Here is a 24,604-nt window from a genome sequence, read left to right on the forward strand (position 1 = left end):
CCCTGTAGGTGGAGACCAGGGGCTTGAACCTGGATCCTTGTGCACAGTAATGTGCATGCTTAACCAAGTGTGCTGCTGCCTGGCTCCCCAGACCTCATACTTTTAAGAGAATGAGCAAACTTGCTCTGATGGGTACCTTGGACATGCTGACCTCGGAAGAGGAGGGATATGCTCTGAGGCATAGCTTGTCCCCTTGCACCACTGTCCTTAGTATGTGTCACCATCCTTTTCCCAGAAAGAATATTAAGTTGAAAGAAGCAGATTAAAGCCAAGGAATCCCAAATGGCAAAAATCACGCATTAACTTGACTATATAGCTACCTCATAAAGAACACTTTAATGAAGTCTGTTTCCATGTTCTATACTTTTATATCTGGAATTCCTCCTGGGCTCTAAGCCACATATTCTGATGTTGCTTCAGAAATGACTATGGGTATATTTAGTGGACTTCATTTACACTGATTTATGATTAAGAGGTAGCTTTATTGATAATTTTCAGTGATTTTTGTCTATACTATAAAATTTGGCTGTAATCTGGCGAGTGTTATTTTAGAACATTCAGCTTGTACATGGGGTTATATTATAGTGCAGGCAATGCAAAACACACCAACACACACACATACACAAACAAACACACACACACACACATACACACACGTGAGAGGGTAGTGAAATTTTTGTATATGCTGACAGCCACTAAACTAGTGTCAGGTCAGAGGTATAGGAATGAATTCAGATTGATGACACCATTGTAGACCTGACTTTTTCAGACAGACAGACAGACAGACAGACTAGTGGTGGCCCAGGTGGGCTGGGGGAACAGTCACAGCAGCAACAAAACTTCTTCCCCCAGTGCTGTTATACTCCCATGTGGTGTGCTGGGGGCTTGAACCTGGGCCATGTGCACAGGAAAGCTGTTGCCCTACCAGGTGAGCTATCCATGTCTCCATGTAATTGCTTTATCTTTCAGACGGACGTTGTCTACTAAAATACAAGCTTCCTGAGAGCAGCCATCTGTGTCTGTTTTGCCCACTTCTCTGTTATCAGTGCCATAGAATAGTGGCTCATAGTGGATACACTAAAAACTGTATCAGAATGAGAACCTGACTTGCAAAGTGGTGCAGTGCTATATACACCATCAAATATTAGAAAATCCGCCACAGCTGCTGAGCTTGACCTGTTTTATACAGAAGTTCTTGGCAGTTCAGAACCTATTAATTGTGACCAGGAAATAATCACACACATGTGCCTGTCACAGACCTCCTTTCCTAACAAGCGGTAATTGTAGCCAAGTAAAACAGATTTGAGGGGAGGACTAGGTTGTATGAGAAAAGGAATACAGCTGACACTACCTCATCTGCTGTTTTCTTCTGTCTTGTCAGTCTGAACATCACCAAGCACCTTGGTGCCTAGGGGAGAGGTTGTCTCAAAAGTGGACTCTTGAAAGTGTCATTTTACTTTGTCTCTATTATACACAACCAGTGTTGGTGATTTTTCTTTCTTTTTCTTTTTTTCCATTTCTTTAGGGCACCAATGCCTCTGCTCTGGAAAAAGACATTGGACCAGAGCAGTTTCCAATCAATGAGCACTACTTCGGATTGGTCAATGTAAGTATTAAACAATGTATTACTATTAATTTTTAGAACCACACCTTTTTATTATTTTACTTTATTTTAATGAGAGAGGGGTGTAGAGAGAAAGTACAGAGAGAGACAGAGAGCACTGCTCTCAGCTCTGGCTTGTGTTTGGGGATTGAACCTGAGATTTTATTTTGTTTGTTTGTTTTTAAAATTATTTATTTATTCCCTTTTATTGTTGCCCTTTTTTATTGTTGTAGCTATTGTTGTTGTTGTCATTGTCAGATAAGACAGAGAAATGGAGAGAGGAGGGGAAGACAGGGGGAGAGAAAGACACCTGCAGACCTGCTTCACCGCCTGTGAAGCGACTCCCCTGCAGGTGGGGAGCCGGGGGCTCGAACCGTAAAAGAATTTCTTTGTTTAAATTTTAAAATTATTTTTATTTATTTATTGGATAGAAACAGCTAGAAATCAAGAGGGAAGGGGGTAGTAGAAAGAGAGAGAGAGAGAGAGAGACACCTGCAACCCTGCTTCACCACTTGCAAAGTTTTCCCCCTGCAGGTAGGGGCTGAGGGCTCGAACCCCAGTCCTTGTGCACTGTAACATGTGCACTCAACCAGCTGCGCCACCACCTGGCCCTGAATCTGAGATTTTAGAGCCTCAGGTGTGAAAGTCTTTTGCTTAATCACTATGCTATTTCCCAAGCCCCCAAATGTATTATTTTTATTAAATGTCGCCTAGTACTTAAAGCAACTCCATTGCCATTGTTATCACTTCAGATTGTAAATACTTGTTCATCCTCTCTAGTTACTTGAAGTGGCAAATGTCAGAGTGAAAGCAGCTTTGTCCAGTGTTTAAAAGCTGTTAGTTGTATGGGCTGTTCTAGAAAAGAAGAATTTACTTACTGTATCATTGGATTAGGTCTACTGGTCATACTCTCTCCCTGCTCAGACCCTGTTAGGAAGGGTTTTCCTTAAACACATGACTTTCAGAGTGATTTTACATGGCTTTGTAGCCAAATCTGCTCTTCTTTTTTCTCCCTTTTTCACTTGAATACACTTCTCAGAAGGCTGTTGTCTCAATACATGTCAGTGTCCATAGCACAGGGGCAGAAATAAATAACCCTCTGGGTTCTTCAGAGGATGGGCAGATAAACAGGTAAGCACAGGGCTGACTGATAAAAAGGAAAAGAGAAATTCATTAGTAACTCTCCAAGTGGCTGGGGAGATGGCTCAGTGGTAGAGTATAGGGCTCAGATGTGGACACCCTCAGCTTGCACCCTAGTACCACATATGTTGGAGGGATTCTTTCTCTCATCAATAAATAATTAAAAAAAGAAGAAAGAAAAAGGGCTGAAGGAATAGTTTATGGGTCCGGGCACTTGCCTTTTCATGCTTGTCACTCAGGCTCGAGTCCTGGTAGCACCCTTATCTCTCTGTTCCTATCTGAATGGAAACACACCGCGGAAATGGTGAGTTCATGTGTGCAGGAGGCCACAGTTCACCAAAAAGAAAAGAAACATATGTACATCTTCTACACATGGGAGAGTACCAAGAAGTCTGCATAACTCATCATTTGCCCCTGACATTCTCTTGAGTAGCGTCACTAATGCAGAGGAATTTGGGAAGAAGAAGGGAAGGTCATAAACCCCTGTGATAGAACAAGATAATAGTTTGGTTGAGGGTGGGATGTATTGATACCTATCTTGGAGAAATGTGGAAATGTATCCTTGTGCCAACAACAATCCTGCAAGTCAACATTTCCTCATTAAAGTGATATTGAAGTGGAGGGGAAAAAGAAGAGTTAGAAGAGCTTCTGGGGACAGATGAAGTTCTGAGTAAAAGAGGAGTGGGAGGAAGACTAATGTACTAGAACTTAGGGCATTGCCTTGGTGAAATATAAAATTGTAGTTTTAAAATTTATCTTTATGATGGAAAATTATTATTACTTATTTTATTTTTGTTCTTCTTATTTTTTTGTAGTGACAGGGAATGTATTCAGGGCCTTTTGCATGCAAGATAGCACCACTGAGCACCCTCCCTAGATCAATTTTTTTTTTAAAGATTTAAAAAAAAATTTATTTATTTATTTCCTTTTTTGTTGCCCTTGTTGTTTTTATTGTTGTTGTAGTTATTATTGTTGTTATTGATGTCATCGTTGTTGGATAGGACAGAGAGAAGTGGAGAGAGGAGGGGAAGACAGAGAGGGAGAGAGAAAGATAGCCACCTGCAGACCTGCTTCACTGCCTGTGAAGAGACTCCCCTGCAGGTGGGGAGCTGGGAGCTCGAACCGGGATCCTCAAGCCAGTCCTTGTGCTTTGCGCCATGTGCACTTAACCCGCTGTACCGCCCGACTCCCTAGACCAACTTTTTTATTCTTTATTTTAGAGAGAGAGACAAGAGAGATGCCACAGCACCACTGTGCTATCGTGGAACTGCCCCCTGGTTCTGTGTATGGTGCTCTCATGTGGTGCTGGGGCTGTGAACCCAGAGCCTCACACTCAAGGTGTCCAGTTTACTCTCTGAGCTATCTCTTAGTCACTTAACTTCTACTTTTAATATTATATTTTTTTAGGCTTATTCATTTTATAGCACAGGGAGAAGTTGAATACAGGGGAGAAGAGAGGGACTTAGACTGACGTGCAGCACTACCTCACCACTCATGAAGCAGTGCTTCACCATACCTTTGCAGGTGTGGACTAGGGTTAGAACCAGGGTCCTTGATTGTGGTGATGCAACAGGTGCACCTCTGCCCAGACTGAACTTTTTTTTTCTTTTTTCTTTTTTACTATAGTACACAGTTATTTATCTTAAGCTCTGTGAAAAAAGTTGGTAAATTTATGGAGATCCTGCCCTGATTAGGAAAAATACAAATGCAGATTCTGGAAGAAAACAGTGAAGGTCATTTCCTAGTTGTGGAACATTGTGAGATATAAATGTAGTAATTGTTTCATTATGTTTATTTCAAATGGTAACTTATGAAAGTTCCTCCACCTATTTTTTTAAAGTAATTTTTATTTTGCGGGTTGGGCGGTAGTGCAGCAGGTTAAATACACATGGCACGAAGTGCAAGGACCAGTGTAAGGATTCTGGTTCGAGCCCCTGTTTCCCCTGGCTCCCCACCTGCAGGGGAGTCGTTTAATAAGCTGTGAAGCAGGTCTGCGGGTGTCTATCTTTCTCTCCCTCTCTGTCTTCCTCTCCTCTCTCCATTTCTCTCTGTCCTATCCAACAACAACGACATCATCATCATCAACAACAATAACAATGATAAAAAAAAAAAAAACCAAACAGGGCAACAAAAGGGGAAAGAAGTAACTTTCATTTTTATTTTTTAGGCTTACTTCTTTTAAAGAGGAATTGAGAGGGTCAAGGGGAGATAGAGAGGTAGAGAGAAAGAGAGACACCAGTAGACCTGCTTCACCTCACCGCTTGTGAAGCTTTCCACCTGCTGGGGGGCTTGAACCCAGGAACTTGTGCATGGCCACGTATGTACTCAAGCGGGTGTGCCACTGACCCTCCAATTTCTCTTTATAAAGAGAGTTACCTTCTGTTACATAATTATGTCAAAGTGGATTCAAATGTATAAAAATAGGAGCTATTCTATCTTAGCATAAATGGAAATGTCATGTTGAGTACGGCTGAGCATCTGTCTCACTCTGGAGTCAACGGCACAGAAACTAACACCTGATCTTGAGAAGATGTTCACATTCTATTTTTGTCTTACACAGCATTTTGTAATCTTCGATTAATCTTATTTCCTTAGGTCTTTTTTTTTTTCTTTTTCATTTTAGTATGTAGGGAAAATTCACTACTGTGATCATCTCAGCTGTGTTTCTCACTGAGTCTATTATACAAGTTAATTTTATAGTCTGTTGACAATCAGTGAAATGATGACCTTTCCCCTCTTTCCTCATAATGTGAACACCCAGTATTCTTGAGGGGTCTGAAATGTTCCTGTGTGGACTCTCCCCTGGTGGCAGGAGACCAGTGGCTCCATGTCAGGAGTGTTGCCATTTTGGTGGCAACAAGATGGAGGGTCCTTTCAGAGTTCTGAGAGGATGATGTAAGGAAACACTTCTTTGCCTCTGTTACTCTGGAGCAAATGAGGAAGGGTGGTCTGAGACCCGTGGGCAAAGACTTGATAGAGAAAAATGAAAACAAGTCCCCACTCACTTAAGGCTGTTTTCAACAAACAGGATCCCACTGCCTGGATTTCTTTCTGTTTTGAGTCATTATTTTTCTTGCCATAGGAATTTATTTCTTAAAGCATTTATTTTTTTCCTTGCCTTATTACATTTTTCTTATATTTGATAGGATAGAGAAATTGAGAGGTAAAGGGAGACAGAGATAAAGAGAGAGAAAGAGAAACACCTGCAGCACTGTTTCAACACTCGTGAAGCTTCCCCCCTCAGGTGGGGACCACAGGCTTGACCCTGGGCCCTTGTGCATAGCAACGTATGCACTCCACCAGATGTGCTGCCACTCAGCCTCACCATAGGAGTCTCTTAGCTATTGCAAAATAGCCTCTTACTACTTATTATTATTTTTAACATTTAAACTTTAAAAAAAATATTTATTTATTTATTCACTTTTGTTGCCATTGTTGTAGTTATTATTGTTGTCATTGATGTCGTCATTGTTGTATAGGACAGAGAGAAATGGAGAGAGGAGGGGAAGACAGAGAGGGGGAGAGAAAGATAGACACCTGCAGACCTGCTTCACTGCCTGTGAGGCGACTCCCCATCTGTGAAGAGAAGTCTGAAGTGGTGGGGAGCCGGGGGTTTGAACTGGGATCCGTAGCCAGTCCTCATGTTTTGTGCTACCTGCGCTTAACCCGATGCTCTACTGCCCGACTCCCAACATGTAAACTTTTAAAAATTATTTTATTGGGGGTTAATGGTTACAGTACAGTTGTTAGCACAGGGGTACAATTTCTCATCTCACCATGACAAGTGTTTTCAAAACATTCTCACACCCAGTTCAGGCTCTTTTCCACCACTGTGCACTAGAACACCAAAGCCACCCCCCTCCCACACCTTCCCTCCACTCCCTCACTAGAGTCCTTTGCTTTGGTGCAATACACCAAACCTAGTCCAAGGTATTTTTTATTTTAGTTGGCTGCTTTTCTAGGCCTTCATATAATATAAATTTTTTAAAATCCAGACAGGGTGTTTATATTATCCCCTGGGGTCCACCATGGGCTAGAGAGGAACCAGGCTTTTCTAAACTTGGATTTTTTTTTTTTTTTCCTTGTTAACCACATAGTGAGCAGGACTCGGATACAGGGCAGTCTGGACTGGCTTTTGGAGGGTGGCCTTCTCCCTCTCCCCACCTGCCCCAGAGGTGGCAGATTCCCGGACTATGATTTGAACCCTCCCTGTTGTCCTTTGGCAGTTTGGGAACACATGCTACTGTAACTCCGTGCTTCAGGCATTGTACTTCTGCCGGCCATTCAGGGAGAATGTGCTGGCATACAAGGCCCAGCAAAAAAAGAAGGAAAACTTGTTGACGTGTCTGGCAGACCTTTTCCACAGCATTGCCACACAGAAGAAGAAGGTTGGCGTCATCCCACCAAAGAAGTTCATTTCGAGGCTGAGAAAGGAAAATGGTGAGTAGTCTAGAGACTAGTGTGTTTAAGGCTCCGAGATAAGGGGAACTGACAAGTTTTATGGATCTTCAACAATAAACCCCTCCCCATTTTAAAGGGGATTTTATGGCCAAGTACTCAAAATAATTATATATATATTTTATTGCCATCAGGGATTGCATGAGGAATCCACTACTCCCAGTGGCTATTTTTTTTTCCTTTTCCCTCCCTTTTTATTGATAAAGACAGGGAAATTGAGAGGGTATGGGGAGATAAAGAGGGAAAGGAAGAACAATACCTGCAGTACTGCTTCACTACTCATGAATTTTCCCCTCTTACAGGTGGGGAAACTGGGTCATTGTGTATCGTAATGCGTGCTTTACCTGGTGTACCACCAGTCAGCGCCATATATATATATATATATATATTTTTTTTTTTTTACCAGAGCACTGCTGAGCTCTGGCTTATGGCAGTGTGCTGGATTGAATTTGGGACTTGAGAGCCTCAGGCATGAAAGTCTCTTTGCATAACCATTATGCTATACCCCCACCCTGCCCCATATATATATATTTCTTCCTCCAGGGTTATTGCTGGGCTCGGTGCCTGCACCATGAATCCACCGCTCCTGGAGGCCATTTTTTCCCTCTTTTGTTGCCCTTGTTGTTGTAGCCTCATTGTGGTTATTATTATTACCATTGTTGATGTTGTTCATTGTTGGATAGAACAAAGAGAAATGGAGAGAGGAGGGGAAGACAGAGGGGGAGAGAAAGATAGACACCTGCAGACCTGCTTCACCGCCTGTGAAGCGACTCCCCTGCAGGTGGGGAGCCGGGGGCTCAAACCAGGATCCTTACGCTGGTCCTTGCGCTTTGCGCCATGTGCTAACCCACTGCGCCACTGCCCGACCCCCGCCCCATAATATTTTTAAAGGAAAAATATTTTTTTCTTTTCCATCAATATACACAAAACAGACCTGGATTAAAAATGTGCTTAACATTTTAGATCAATCATCCTGTTTTGCTGTTGTCTTCTTCTGTGACTCACCTAGGGAGTTTTGTTTCTTTTTTTTTCCCCCCTGGGTAGAATCTTTATAAAAAGAAAAGTCACCCAAGACAAGGGATACAGAACTTCGGTGGTGGGTATAGTGTGGAACTATACATTGTAATTTTACAATCGTGTAACTCACTATTAATCACAAATAATTAGTTACTCAAGACAGCCTTCCAAGCTAGACACTGGAATAAACCAATTGACATGTTGAATAAAATAGAACTATCTTGTAAACTTATCTTTAGTGATTAAAATAAATACAAATGATCTAATCAGTATCTCTATTTGATTAATCTCTGGATTTTATTTACCTAAGAATCGAAATATTAAATTCTTACTTTTACATGGTAAATGTCTTACACCACCAGATGTTTCTTCCCACCGCCTCCCCCCTGTCTTTTGAGAGAACGGTAGTAGAGATTAGGTTATTCTGAAAGTTTTGCATTATGACTAAATATTTGATACAGTTATGTCTGTTTATCCTAGATTTTAGCCATATAGTCTTACCTGTATAGTTAATCAAATGTTTGTTTTATAAAGTCTTGTTTAATTTGATTGCTATCTTCCACAGTTGTAGTTTTACATACTAGAATGAAAGTAATTTGAGAAGGAAGCAGAGGACTCCCGAGTCTTGTTGTGAGCATGATTAATAATGAAGTTTCACAGCTGCATTCATCTCTTGATTGTTTGTCCTTTTGGCAAGGAACAGCAATAGGCTTGTGGATTGTATCTGGTTTCAGCCCACCATCACACTCACAGAGAGCCCTCATTTCCCTGATGTGCTTCATTTAAACTGCTTCTAGGCTGCTCCAGGGCTTAATATGATCTTTAGGAAGGGACCCCAGTTGCTCTGGATAAATTACAAAATGAATAATTGATCATCGATGGTCACATTGTATCAAATGTTGATATTTTATTAGAAACATAGAAAGTAATTGCTGTTCTTTTTTTTTTTTTTCTGAATAAGGAAAAGATCAGTAGCTTTTTCTATATAGACTGACTTTAGAGAGATCTGGGAAATTTAGTGTTTGGTGGGTGGTAGAAAATGGAAATGAACAAGAATTCTTTTAAAACTTAGCCACCGAAGTTGCAAAATAGAGGTGAATATATTCCTTACCTGTCTACTCTTTCTGTATGAAAATTGAAATGTGGCATGCAAAATTAAGCATTTTCATTTGCTTTTCAAGAGCCAGAAGTTGAAATAATGACCTTCTCCTTTTCAGATCTCTTTGATAACTACATGCAGCAGGATGCTCACGAATTTTTAAATTATTTGCTCAACACTATTGCGGACATCCTACAGGAAGAGAAGAAACAAGAAAAGCAAAATGGAAAATTAAAAAATGGCAACATGAATGAACCTGTAGAGAATAATAAACCAGAACTCACCTGGGTTCATGAGATTTTTCAGGGAACTCTCACCAATGAAACTCGATGCTTGAACTGTGAAACTGTAAGCACTTAAGAGGAATTTTATGACATCTGGTTCTTATTCCTATAGGTTTTGGTGGAGCAGTGAAGTGAGGTATTATAGCACCTAGCATTTGTCTTCAGTACATGTAGATGATTCTACTTGTAGTGAACCTTAGGTGGAAACTTTTGGAGGTATGTCTCCATCCAGTGTGCTCATCTGATTAATAGACAGTGCTGTGAGCAGTTTTCAAAAGCTGGTTTGCTTTGTAGCCTGGGAACATTTTAGGGTCCATAGATTGAGTTACTGAACTGGGCCTTGCTATCATGTGAAGATTTTGTTACAAGGAGGTCATATTTGATACAGAACAGACTGTCCCCAAAACTTAAAGCTGTTGTTTGGTGAACTTGAAGTCAGAATGAAGGCATGATTTTCATTTCTATAGTAGTTGATTTAGGTGAGTCCCTTAGAGTGCTGTTGTGAAGTCTCAGTGTAGGTGTCTAGTATAGTTAAATTTGAAGACTCAGTTCCGGGGTGTCATGCTTTTTTGATATATTTGTTTTAAGCTTTTAGTGATCTCCTCCTGTGTGGAAAAATCCCAGCTCTATAGCCAGACCGCTAGACCTTGTGATGATCATACCAGTCAGTGGTTAAGGGACCTTGCGCAAATGGTCCATCTTCTCTATCCTCAGTCTCTTCTATGAATTGATGGCAGTGAGAATGCCTTGCTCCTAGGTTGCTGGAAGATTAAGTAAGTTCGCATGTGTAAAGCCTTTATTTAGATCCATGCTTGCATACAGCAAATGTGCAGCAAATGCCAACTACTATTATTTATTAAAACTGCTAGCAATGTAACCTGAGTTCATTAGTGGTCTCGAGAGTTTTTTGGCATTGTATTAAAAATTGGTAGGAGTCTGTATTTTTTCTGGATAGAATTTTCATCAGCTACTTCAAAGGGGCTATGATTGAGCAATGGTCAAGAAATGTGGACTTATAAATCAATATCTGTATAAAGTGAAAGGCATTATGGATTTTGGCAATTTTCTGTTTGTTTATACAATTTTAAAAAATCAATATTCTGAATTGCTCAGCAGACTAAAAATTAGAAAACATAATTACGCAAAAAATAGGCTACAAATCACCAGTAATCTCTTTACCCAGAACTGATAAACTTGTCAGACATTCTCACAATATTTATTCATCTAGACATCTTTCTTCCCTCATTTTTTCCTTCTGTCCCTTTACATTTCATACTCCTGCAAATTTAAATGAATACAGAGGTAGGAGTATAGATTAAGTCCCATGTATATATCACTTGGGATCAATGATTATTAACATACTGACCCATTTTGATCATCTCTTGTCCCATACCCTACATCTTTTCTTTCTTTCTTTTTTCCTTTTCTTTTTAAAATTTTATTTATTTATTATTGGATAGAGACAGAGAGAAATTGAGAGGGGAGAGGAAGGGAGAGAGGGAGAGAGACAGAGAGACAGAGAGATACCTGTAACTCTATTTCATCACCTGTGAAGCTTTCCCCCTGTAGGTGGGGACCAGGAGCTTGAACCTGGGACCTCACACACTATAGTGTGTGCTCTTAACCAGGTGCACCACTGCCTCCCCACCCCCTGCTTTTCTTACCAAAAATAGTTCTATTTCTAAGAAAATTCCAGGTAAGATTTTATTTCTTTTTTAAATCACTGTTACATATTTCTGACAGATAGAAAGTCTTTTTATGTAAATATAGTAGCATTTTAACACCTAAGAATAATTCTTTTAAATAATTATTCACTTGTCAGTGTTTGTACTTCTTGTGTTATTACTATTTATTTATTTTTGCAGTCATTTACTTCAGAGCAAGATCAAGTATGGTTCACACATAGCATGCGATTAGTCTGTCTCAGGTGTTTCCTGCGTTGTAATTTTCCATGTTCTGCAGACTTCCCATGGTTGTATTTAACACACATATACTGAAATGACACCTTGTTTCTGTCATTCTACTGTGTTTAGTTACCCACCTTTTTCTTATTCTTATTCCCTTTACTTGCTTTTGTATCAGTGAAATAGATTAAGTATGTTTGTACATGTTATTTGTGTATATATCTATATTGCATGTATGAATGTTCATTTCAAATTGTTTTAGAGATTACTCTAGGGATTATATATGGATCCTTGACTCAGTTTATTTTTTACCCCTTCCCAACAGCATGAGAATCTTTAGGACACTTTATTTATGTTTGTGCTTTGTGATAAGCTTATAAATTTTAGCATTTTATGTCTCTCAATCCATTGTGATTTTTCTTTTTAATACAAAATCATTTTGAGAATAATTTTATATACTTTTAAATTTCAAAGTTAAGACTGTATTGTAAAAATGATTTTCAGGTATGTGTTTTTTTTTTAAAGTAAGGAATACTTTGACATCACCCTACTTTATCTCTCATTTTATCCTACCACCAAGTTATTTCTTTTTTTAAAAAAAATTTGTTTATAAAAAGGAAACACTGACAAAAACCACAGGGTAAGAGGGGTACAACTCCACACAATTCCCACCACCAGAACTCCGTATCCCATCCCCTCCCCTGATAGCTTTCTTATTCTTTATCCCTCTGGGAGTATGGACCCAAGGTCATTGTGGGATGCAGAAGGTGGAAGGTCTGGCTTCTGTAGTTGCTTTCCCACTGAACATAGGCGTTGACAGGTCGGTCCATACCCCCAGCCTGTCTCTCTCTTTCCCTACTAGTAGGGTGGGGTTCTGGTGAAGCGGGGCTCCAGGACACATTGGTGGGGTGGTCTTTCCAGGGAAGTCCAGTTGGCATCATTTTCTACTTTGTTTCTTTCTTGATAGGACAGACATAAATTAAGAGGGAAGGGAGCTAGAAAAAGGGAGCGGGAGGGAGGGAGAGGGACAGAGAGAGTGAGAAAGAGACAGAGAGAGAAACGGAGAGAGACCTGCAGCAATGCTTCATTGTTTGTGCAGCTTCCCCTCTGCAGGGGAGACCTGGGGGATTGAACCCTGGTTCCTGTACATAGTAACATATGTAATCAACAGGTGTGTCACTGCCTGACCCCAGTTGCATTTCTCTCTCTCTCTCTCTCTCTCTCTCACTCTCACCTGTGCTTCCCTCAGTCCGTGCTACTTTCTTCCTATCTTAGACCAGCCATCATCTCTTGACTGGCAGTGTTAACTATCTCAATAACTTTCTTGTTAAGTTTTCTGTTTCTCTTTATATTTGGTTTGTGAAAATAAATGGAAGTGTAGATGTCTTTGTGGTAGATGGCATACTCTGAGAAAAAAATTAAAAAATGTACTTTTTTTTTAAAAAATCTCCTGAAATGATTAGTTGATTTGAGAACCAAACTGTTTTTTCCTTTGGTGTTACTTGGATTATAACTTCTAGTTTCTAAGATCCTTCAACTGGACAGGATCTTGGGACTCGTTTAATCCTTTCAAAGCCAGCCCCTAAGGCCCTCTGGTGACTTTATGGCCTGTTGGTCACAAGTATCAGCTGGACACTATCCAGAGACAAGAGAACTCAATCACCTGAGGCAGTGCATTCCATTTTTAGAAAGCTCTAATTGTTAGAAATCCTCAACTTCCTAGGAAAATACATAGCTGCAGGCCCTTTATGTTCCTGTAAAATGTTGAGAGAATAGTATAAAAGGAGAGCTGGCATTCAGGTTGGCTCCCACAGGATGAGGAACATGGGGCCCCCTTTGAATAACATCCTCTGCCCAAGGTTGGTAGCTCTGAGGATTTTTAGTCGGAACTGCTAAGGCCCAAGGTAGTGAGATCTCATATGAGATTAAACCACCCTTGAGGTCCTTAGCACCAAATTAGTCCCTGGGGGGAGCCTTGCCTTTGGAGCTGGCTCATCTACTACTCTCCTCAGTTGTGGGAAACCCCTTTGTGTCAGCCAGCCCTCCTGCTTTCAGAAAACAATGTGTTTTTTTTGTTTGTTTGTTTTTATTCTTTTCTTTTCCCCCTTCCCGGGTTTCACCCTTTGTAAATGTTGCTTGTGATTGCAGTAGGGATGTCAACTGCAAGATTTATGGAGACAAACAGTTTTATTCTACAGTCCTCTTGGAGAAACTACTATAAGGGGGTAATTCAGTACAGGCTTTTTGAGATCACATTGATATGGGCTCTTCAGAATTGAGGCCCAGGGAGTTTCTACTCTCACCATAGTGCTCCCCTGGTGGTTTATTGCTTGGATCATAAGATTTATAGGACCAGTTGGAGCTTAATTTTGTTGTTGGTGATTTTTCCCTCTTCCCATCTAAACTAGGTTTTTGCTCTGCAAACCCAATGGCTTCTCCATGCCTTTCAGACACATTTCTGTGACTGGAGCCAAAAGGTTGTCTAAAGAATTGCTTTATTAAGTTCCAGTTGTACAGCTAGCTCCCTCTTGCTCTGCCAAGGTCAAAACTGATCCTGCAAAGGCTTTTGGAGGCCTTCACAGGGAAGGAGTTGGGATGGGTGGTGTGTGATCACTCCCTCAGCAGGATTTTGAGTCCCCAGATTAAGGTGGGCTTCAGTTGGCACTTTCCTATCCCACTGTTTTGACAATTCCTGAGCCAGTACATTTTCGATTCCTGGCTGAGCAATGAGGAGCAGAGCCTAGTCAGTCACCTTTACTACTAAATCCAGGAAAGGAACCTAGGGGCTGAGGAGCACAGTTGAATATGATTTTAGTCACTGAAGAATTCTACAGAGGTCAGAGAGAGAAAGCTCACCAGGCAGGGCATATGTCTTGTGAGGAAAAGTTTCAGTGCTTGGTGTCTCCCTCTCTTTCTGTCTCTGTAGCGGAATGAAAAAGCAGCCTGGGAGCAGTGAAATCACTCGTATACCAGGCCCTGTTCCACAGCCCCCAATTTTTTTCTTTAGCAAATGTCATAATTTATATGTATGGTATATATAATTGGTCACTCAATTTATAGTTCTTTTAAAAAGATCAAGTAGGGGGAGTCGGCAGTAGCGCAGTGGGTTAAGTGCAAGTGGCGCAGAGCGCAAGGACCGGCCTAAGGATCCCACTTCGATCCCTGGCTCCCCACCTGCAGTGGACTTGCTTCACAGGCGGTGAAGCAGGTCTGAAGGTGTCTATCTTTCTCTCCCCTTCTCTTTCTTCCCCATCTCTCTCCATTTCTCTCTATCCTATAATGACAACAGCAATAACAATAATAACTACAATAATAAAACAAGGGCAACAGAAGGGAATAAATAAATAAATATTAAAAAAAAGATCAGGTAGGATATCAAATACCCTTGACTTCTTTTTTCTTTTTTTTTTGGGGGGGGTGGGGGCCCTTTATGCCTAGAATTGGAGTAAAAGGAAGAAGAATAAGACACAGCCCACACTTGCTGAGAATATTGGAGTCTTAGTGATATATATGTTTCCTTGGAGACAAGCTGTATTTTTCACTTAGACCAGAATGAGATCCTTGTGTGGGGGAAGAAAATGGTTTTATTTTCTGGCAGCTTTCTTGGAAGAAAAAGACTAAAAAAAAATTGTTTGATCACTTATTGCTTTTGGCTATGCCATTCTGGGCCAGAGGGAGAGGAAAATTCAAATGGAAGGGCTTGGTGCTGCCTTTTGATAATTCTGCTTGGGACTGAACTATGGGAGTATTCCTTTCTCACACTCTGCATTCTGGAAGCAGTTTTGAGTCTGGAATTTGAGAAATTCACAGCTTCTTTCTTTCTTTCTTTTTCTTTTCTTTTTTGAAATCAGTTAATTATATTTGTACCTGTCTTTTTTTCCCCTCCTCAAAACAATGTGTAGAGAAAAAGATATGCAGCCATGAGGAGATAGCTTTGTTTTTTGCCCTTTTTAAATCAAGGACTTTAGTAGATCCTGATTTCAGCTATTTAAACTACATGTGCTTTCAATTGACTTTTATCTTTTTAATTTCTCCCAGAGAAGGTCCTTTTTAGGATTTACACAAAGATTTTTTTTTTGTAGTTATTATTGTTGTTATTGATGTCATCGTTGTTGGATAGGACAAGAGAGAAAATGGAGAGAGGAGGGGAAGATAGAGAGGAGGAGGGGAAGATAGAGAGGGGGAGAGAAAGATAGACACCTGCAGACCTGATTCACTGCCTGTGAAGTGACTCTGCAGGTGGGGAGCCCGGGGCTTGAACTGGGAACCTTATGTTGTTCTTGCGCTTTCGCACCATGTGTGCTTAACCCGCTGGGCTACCGCCTGACCCCCTGGATTTACACAAAGTTTTGCTATGGATTCTTAGAAAACGTCAGATACAGGATATATAAAAAGGAACTCATTCATAACTGCCTTGAAGATGTCACTGCTGGCAACCATATTTCCATTTGTTTAGATTTTTGTTCACTTATTGAAAGGTACAGTAGCTCCTAAATACTGGGTATTATTTTAGGTACTTAGGATATAACAGCTAATTTTAGGAGAAAAGATAGTCCCTGCCCTTCTGTTTATTAATGTACATATTGAAAGCTATACATTTCCCTTTGAGCATTGCTTTATTTGCACTCCACATATTTTGTTTCTTTTCTTTGTCATTAGTTCAAGATAACCTTGGTTGTGACTTTTTTCTTTGATCTACACATTGCTTAGGAGTATGCTATTCACATGCAGATGGTGTAAATGAAATAACCTCATACATGATTTCATGATAATGACAATATTTCTATAAGTCACTTGAAAATTATAAAAAAGGTTTCATTTTTGATCCAAAGTGGGAACAAGTTTCTGGTTTTTTTGTTGTTGTTGCAGTTATTATTGATGTCATTGTTGCTGGATAGGATAGAGAGAAATGGAGAGAGGAAGGGAAGACAGAAAGGGGGAGAGAAAGATAGACACCTGCAGACCTGCTTCACCACCTGTGAAGAGACTTCCCTGCAGGTGGGGAGCTGGGGACTCGAACCAGGATCCTTACTCTGGTCCTTGCGCTTTGTGCCACCTGCGCTTAACCCGCTGCGCTACCATCCGACTCCCAGCTTCTGCTTTTAAAGAGAGAATATTTTCTTAGAAATTTTGATTTCTGGAAGTCGGCTGGTGGTACACCTGGTTGAGAACACATGCTACCATGCACAAGGAGGCAGGTTTCAAGCCCCTGGTCCCCACTTGCAGGGGGAAAGCTTCACAAGTGGTAAAGTAGTGCCGCAGGGTCTCTCTCTCTTTCTGCTCCCCCTCCTCCCATTTCCCCTTTACTTCTCAGTTTCTCTCTGTCTCTCAGTTTTGATTTCTGGTAATCCTAAATAGTGACTACTTCAGAAATAGAAATAGAAAGAGGAACATCACATTTCTCCAACCTAACAGTGAAATTCTATGGCATCAAAGACACTGGACCTCAGTGTTATGATCAATCACAATCATTTGAGTCTCCCTTCTCCACCATGTGTGAGGGATTTACTTGGATTACCTCTCAGTACCCATGTTCTTCATACATAGGGGAATGTCTCAAGGACATAATGGTATAATGGTGATAGAAGTTATTCCTGCCATTATTTATTTACTTAAGATATACAAGATAGCTAGTCCATATGATGCACATAGGGGAAGGTGAAGAGGAGGAAGTGGTAGTCATCCAGAGGTTAAAAAAATTTCACATCTTTCAGATTAGCTTCTACTTACTCAATTACTAGATGCACTATGAAACATATTTTAGTTTTTGCCACCAGAATTATCACTGGACTTGTTGCCTGCACAACAAAGTCACCACTCCTGTGGCCTTTTTTTTTTTTTTTTTCTTTTTTGATAGAGACAGAATTGAGGGAGAAGAAGGAGATAGATAGATAGATAGATAGATAGATAGATAGGTAGGTAGGTAGATAGATCCCCAAAGCACTACTTCACTGCTCATAAAGCTTCACTGCTGCAGGTGGGGTCTCTGGAGCTTGAACCTGAGTCCTTTTGTATAATGTCCGTGCTCTACCAGGTGTGCCACCTCCCAGTTCCATGAACCACATTTTCAAAGTTAGTTGCTACTTTTTGTAATAGTCCTGCTGGATGTTTGTTAAGTCTGTAAGTGTATATCTTTTCCAAATTTAGGAGATAATGCTTTTGCCTGAAGGTTTCCTGATCTAGGTTGGACTTAGCTAACTTGTTCCTCCCATAAGACAGTAAGATGCCTATTGGAACGTAAACCCTCACTTTGGTGACCTTAGCTGAAGTACAAGATCCAGAACTGGTGAGGTGTGTGCCGAGGGGAGCTGAGGAAAGCTGGAGTGGTTCAGCACACTGGCTTGGTTAGGAGCAGTATGACACCCACATGAGTCAAGGAATTGAAAGCTCAAGGATTATGTAAATATCCATTTCCTAAGTCTGATTCAAAGTCAGAGTAGGGATTTTTTTTCTAGTTAGGTTATTTTCATGTGACTTTCATTGCAAATGAGTATAAAGTCACACATGATCACTACAGTTATGGTTTTGGGTCACTGGATTAAAATATTTTATCTATCTGTCATGTATCTTGTGCCTGATACTTTTTTTTTCTTTCTCCTTTTGTTTTAGGTCAGTAGCAAAGATGAAGATTTTCTTGACCTGTCTGTTGATGTGGAACAAAACACATCTATCACCCACTGTCTTAGGTAAGCTTGAGAATTCTGACTTGGCTTTAGCTAGTATATAAGTGGATGGGTGGTGGTGGTGGGGGAGAGTCCTGTGTTTCTGCAGGAGATGATCTTCCTTTCTGTCACACCAATATAATCCTCTTATTTTCTATTTCCCCTTTCCCAAGAGAGATTAAAAATAAGCATGTGTGGTCTAGAGAAAAGTCATGCTGAGAAGAGAAAGGATGAAGTGGGAATCATTAAGTTTAAAACATCAGTTTTTAATATTTGATACAGATGTATGCTTTTGGCTTTCCTCTCTCTCTCTCTCTCTCTCTCTCTCTCTCTTTCTCTCGGAGTCATACCATTTAATTTAAGAAGTGCTAAGGATGCTGAGCATTACTTTTTTTCTAAGCTCATTGATTATTTTAAAAATCGTGCAGCTTTCATCTGAGAATCAATGAGGGAATCCCTTCTTCCTTCACCTTTCAGCATTCTTGTAGGCCAGTCATGGAAATTCTTTCTCTATAGTGTTGAGACTATAAAAAAGCCCAGGTCTAAGAGCAGTACCTGCCTAAGATTACTATAGATTCTTTGTGCTGACTTGCACTTGGAAAGGGAAGCCCCACCTCACATTCTCCTCTCCAGTTCCTTCTCTCCTCTTTAACAAGAGGCTGTGAGTGCTTTTAATTAGTCCAGTCCTGTTTTCCACACTGAACAGAGGGGTGTAAGCCCAAGATATGGACTCTGTTCTCTCAACACATCCTTATTGGAATTCAGAGGTGATGATCAGTGCTTTGAAAGAAACTAAACAGGTTTAGAAAGTGGCTGGGAGTGGGGATTCAGTTGAGACCAATGGTTAGGGCAGACCTCCTACTGCTTAAAGATGCTACATCTCAGAGATATTGTACAGTGTCGTAACAGGGCACCACTGATGTTTAGCAATAGAATCAGGTGACAGAATTATTCCTATATCAATGTAGGTTACTTGGCACTTTTTAGAAAAATAACAGGAGTTGCGGTATCAGCTGACTATTAGAAAGTCTTTCATGGGATGATCTCACTCACAGGCAGAAGTTGAAAAACAAAATCAGAAAAGCAAACACTAAGCAGAACTTGGACTGGAGTTGGTGTATTGCACCAAAGTCAAAGACTCTGGGGTGAAGGAGGGCAGGAGAGTTCTGGTCCTGGAACAGGATGGCAGAGGACCTTTTGGAGCTGAATTGTTATATGGAAAACTGAGAAGTATTATGCATGTACAAACTATTGTATTTACTGTCGGCAATGAAACAGTCCCTCAATAAAGAAATTAAAGAAAGAAAAAGAAAGAAAGTCATCTTTCAGGGTGTTTTAGTTCTTCTGGACACAATGTATTCGATGTAGTGGGAGGTGACTTCCTGATTGTATTCTCATTCCCCAGGTGTCTGAACCTCCTCTGTCCCCCTTCAAACTCTGCCATGTTACCTCAGCACTTTCATTGGTTTGGCATTTCAGTTCTTGTCTCTCAGTGCCTTGGCTCCAGGTCTCCAGGAAAATTTGGTTTGCAAAATATTTTACATGCTTGGATGGCCTTGCTTTCTTCTAGATGGTTCTGCTTGTGGCATACGTTCCGAATATTCCTATGAGAAGAAGCCTTTTTGTTTATTTTTTTATTGATAAAGACAGAGAGAAATCAAGAGGGAAGGGAGGGAGGGAAAGAGAGAGAGAAAGAATAAAAACACCTGCAGTTCTGCTTCACCATTTGTGAAGCTTCCTCTTGTAGGAGGGAACCAGGGACTTGAACCTGGGTCCTTGCACATTGTAACATGTCCCCTCAACCAAGTGTGTCACTACCTGCCCCTCCACTTTCTTCTTCTTCTTTTTTTTCCCCCTAAAGATTTGATCCCAGGAAGTAGAAAAAGTTAGGCTGTACCAATGTTAGTCACAGATGAGGGGGAAGAAGGAAAGGTATTGTTTGAGAAAGGCACATGTTGGAGGACACAGAATTTGAAGGCTGATAACTTTCCCTCCATTCTAGAGAATTCCTGAGGTATTTATAAGATCAAATGGCTATGACTGTGACTTGGAGACCAACGAGACAGAGGACTCACTGGTTAGCTAGCATTTCAACATTTGGAGACTCTTGTTATAAAAGTTAAAGATGGGATGAGTAAGTATGAAGTAGCCTCGGAACACCTTTTAAATAAAATTAGAGCCTCATCTGATTGAATGGTCCAGGCTGATATTCTTGATCTGCCTGTCCCACCCCCGTTTCACCTCATCCTTAAACTAGACCTTGACTGAGTTAGCCATGCCCGTCCTCACATATGCTTAGTATCTCGCCTCCCAGCAGAAAGAACAGCCTGCCGGGTGCTGCCGCTCACCCTGGAGAGTTCTGAGATGGGTGGCAGCATTCCAACCTGTCCCGAAAGAAGGAAGTGCATAAAAAGGCCCAGGGAATACATGATGCCAGCTGGTCCATTAGTTTTCTCTAGTAGAGACAAAAGAGAAGACTGATTAGAATCTTTTCTGTCCTCTCTCAGGGCTTAATTTGGCTAACCTTCTTTTTTTTATTTTTTTTTATTTTTTTTATTTATTTTTTTTATTATTATTATTTTTTTATTTAAGAAAGGATTAATTAACAAAACCATAGGGTAGGAGGGGTACAACTCCACACAATTCCCACCGCCCAATCTCCATATCCCACCCCCTCCCCCGATAGCTTTCCCATTCTCTATCCCTCTGGGAGCATGGACCCAGGGTCATTGAGGGTTGCAGAAGGTAGAAGGTCTGGCTTCTGTAATTGCTTCCTCGCTGAACATGGGCGTTGACTGGTCGGTCCATACTCCCAGTCTGCCTCTCTCTTTCCCTAGTAGGATGGGTCTCTGGGGAAGCTGAGCTCCAGGACACATTGGTGGTGTCTTCAATCCAGGGAAGTCTGGCCGGCATCCTGATGACACCTGGAACCTGGTGACTGAAAAGAGAGTTAACATACAAAGCCAAACAAATTGTTGAGCAATCATGGACCCAAAGCTTGGAAAAGTGGAGAGGAAGTATTAGGGAGGTACTCACTGTAAACTCTAGTATACTTCTGCTTTCTTACTTTGGTGCCATACTCCAAACTCAGTCAATTTCTGCTTTGCGTTTCTACTTCTTTTTTTTTTTTTTACATGCATAACATTCCCCAGATTCCCATTTAGCAATACAACCCCCACTATTTCATTCATCATTTTTCATGGATCTGTATTCTCCCCACCCACCCACCCACCCCAGAGTCTTTTACTTTGGTGTAATACTCCAATTCCATTTCAGGTTCGACTTGTGTTTTCTTTTCTAATCTTGTTTTTCAACTTCGGCCTGAGAGTGAGATCATCCCATATTCATCCTTCTGTTTCTGACTTATTTCACTCAACATGATTTTTTCAAGGTCCATCCAAGATCGGCTGAAAACGGTGAAGTCACCATTTTTTACAGCTGAGTAGTATTCCATTGTGTATATATACCACAACTTGCTCAGCCACTCGTCTGTTGTTGGACACCTGGGTTGCTTCCAGGTTTTGGCTATTACAAATTGTGCTGCCAAGAACATATGTGTACACAGATCTTTTTGGATGGATGTGTTGGGTTCCTTAGGATATATCCCCAGGAGGGGAATTGCAGGGTCATAGGGTAGGTCCATTTCTAGCCTTCTGAGAGTTCTCCAGACTGTTCTCCACAGAGGTTGGACCAATTGACATTCCCACCAGCAGTGCAGGAGGGTTCCTTTGACCCCACATCCTCTCCAGCATTTGCTGCTGTTACCTTTTCTGATGTGTGACATTCTCACAGGAGTGAAGTGATATCTCATTGTTGTCTTGATTTGCATTTCTCTGACAATCAGAGACTTGGAGCATTTTTTCATGTGTTTCTCGGCCTTTTGGATCTCTTCTGTGGTGAATATTCTGTCCAATTCCTCTCCCCATTTTTGGATGGGGTTATTTGTTGTCTTGTTGAGTCTGGTAAGCTCTTTATATATGTTGGTTATTAAACTCTTATCTGATGTATGGCATGTAAAGATCTTCTCCCATTCTGTGAGGGGTCTCTTGATTTGGGTAGTGGTTTCTTTTGCTGTGAAGAAGCTTTTTAATTTGATGTAGTCCCATAGGTTTGTATTTGCCTTGGTTTTCCTTGTAATTGGATTCGTTTCATTGAAAATGTCTTTAAAATTTATGCGGTAAAAAGTTCTGCCAATATTTTCCTCTAAGTATCTGATAGTTTCTGGTCTAACATCCAAGTCCTTGATCCACTTGGAATTTACTTTTGTATTTGGTGAAATAAAGTGATTCAGCTTCATTCTTCTGCATGTTTCAACCCATTTTTTCCAACACCATTTGTTGAAGAGACTCTGCTTTCCCCATGTAATAGTCTGGGCCCCTTTGTCAAAGATTAGATGTCCATAGGTGTGGGGCCTCATTTCTGGGCTCTCAATTCTATTCCACTGGTCAGTGTGTCTGTTCATGTTCCAGTACCAAGCAGTTTTGATGACAATGGCCCTATAATATAGTTTGAGATCTGGCAGTGTGATGCCTCCGGTTCTGTTCTTTTTTCTCAAGATTGTTTTGGCAATTCTAGGTCTTTTCTGGTTCCAGATAAACATTTGTAGCATTTGTTCTATTCTCCTAAAAAATGTGCTTGGGATCTTGATGGGGATAGCATTAAATTTGTAGATGGCTCTGGGTAATATATTCATTTTGATGATGTTAATTCTTCCAACCCATGAGCATGGAATATCTTTCCACTTCTTTGTGTCTTTTTCAATTTCTTTGAGTAGTGACTCATAATTTTCAGTATACAAGTCTTTTACTTCTTTGGTTAGGTTTATTCCTAGATATTTTATTGTTTTTGTTGCTATAGAAAAAGGAACTGATTTCTGGATTTCAATTTCTTCTAACTTAGTGTTTGCATAGAGGAATGCCACTGACTTTTGAATGTTAATTTTATAGCCTGACACCTTACTGTATTGCCTGATGATTTCTAAAAGCTTCTTGCTAGATTCCTTAGGTTTTTCCATGTATACTATCATGTCATCTGCAAATAAGGAGAGTTTGACTTCTTCTCTTCCAATCTGTATTCCTTTAATTCCTTGCTCCTGCCTGATTGCTATGGCAAGAACTTCCAACACTATGTTGAATAGTAATGGTGATAGTGGGCAGCCCTGTCTAGTACCTGATCTGAGGGGAAAGGCTTCCAGTTTTTCACCATTGAGTATGATGTTGGCTGTAGGTTTGCTATATATAGACTCCACTATCTTCAGGAATTTTCCATTTATTCCTATTTTTTGTAGTGTTTTGATCATAAAGGGATGTTGTATTTTGTCAAAGGCTTTCTCTGCATCTATTGATATGACCATGTGGTTTTTGGTCTTGCTTTTGTTGATGTGGTGGATCACATTGATTGATTTACGTATATTAAACCAACCTTGCATGCCTGGGATAAACCCCACTTGGTCATGATGAACAATTTTTTTGATATACTGCTGTATCCGGTTGGCTAGAATTTTGTTCAATATTTTCGCATCTATGTTCATCAGAGATATTGGTCGGTAGTTTTCTTTTTTGGTTGTGTCCCTGTCTGCTTTTGGTATCAGGGTGATGTTGGCTTCATAGAAGCTGGCAGGGAGTATTCCAGTGTCTTCAATCTTCTGGAAGACTTTTAAAAGTAGAGGTATTAGTTCTTCTTTGAAAGTTTTGTAGAATTCATTTGTAAAACCATCTGGTCCAGGACTTTTATTTTTGGGGAGATTTTTGATAACTGTTTCAATTTCATTAGCTGTGATGGGCCTGTTCATGTTATCCACTTCCTCTTTACTTAGTTTTGGAAGTTGGTAGGTATCTAGGAAATCATTAATTTCTTCCAGGTTCTCTAACTTGGTGGCATATAGTTGTTCATAGAAGCCTCGCATGATATGTTGAATTTCTGCAGTGTCTGTTGTGATATCTCCTCTTTCATTTACTATCCGATTTATTTGGGTCTTCTCCCTTTTTTGTTTTGTGAGTCTGGCTAAAGGTTTGTCGATTTTGTTTACTCTTTCGAAGAACCAACATTTACTTTCATTGATCTTTTGTATGGTTTTCCTATTCTCAATGTTATTTATTTCTGCCCTAACTTTAGTGATTTCTGTCCTTCTGGTTGCTTTAGGGTTCCTTTGTTGTTCTTCTTCTAGGTCTTTAAGATGTGCAATCAGGCTGTTTATTTGTGCCTTTTCTTGTTTCCTAATGTGTGCTTGTATAGCTATGAACTTCCCTCTTAGGACTGCTTTAGCTGTGTCCCAAATATTTTGATAGCTTGTGTCTTCATTTTCATTGAACTCTCGAAACATTTTGATTTCTTCCTTGATTTCCTCTTTGACCCAGAAGTTGTTAAGAAGTGTACTGTTGAGCTTCCACATTTTGGCACTGTTACTAATCTTTTGTTGATTGTTAAGTGTTAGTTTA

General features: G+C 40.4%; 1 protein-coding gene across 4 annotated transcripts in view; it reads left to right on the plus strand.

Annotated features, from left to right (window-relative positions):
• The window catches only part of USP46 (ubiquitin specific peptidase 46), a 74,842-nt gene that overhangs the window by 30,104 nt on the left and 20,134 nt on the right, over positions 1–24,604 (plus strand). For all 4 annotated transcript variants that reach the window (XM_007539702.3, XM_016184912.2, XM_060188066.1 and 1 more), the window contains exons 2-5: positions 1,526–1,606; positions 6,970–7,183; positions 9,436–9,665; positions 18,115–18,191. In XM_007539702.3, the coding sequence (XP_007539764.1) occupies positions 1,526–1,606; positions 6,970–7,183; positions 9,436–9,665; positions 18,115–18,191 (602 nt within the window). The remainder of the gene's footprint in view (positions 1–1,525; positions 1,607–6,969; positions 7,184–9,435; positions 9,666–18,114; positions 18,192–24,604) is intronic.

The sequence above is a fragment of the Erinaceus europaeus genome, chromosome 3 (assembly GCF_950295315.1).
Source record: "Erinaceus europaeus chromosome 3, mEriEur2.1, whole genome shotgun sequence".
Lineage (NCBI taxonomy): Eukaryota > Metazoa > Chordata > Mammalia > Eulipotyphla > Erinaceidae > Erinaceus > Erinaceus europaeus.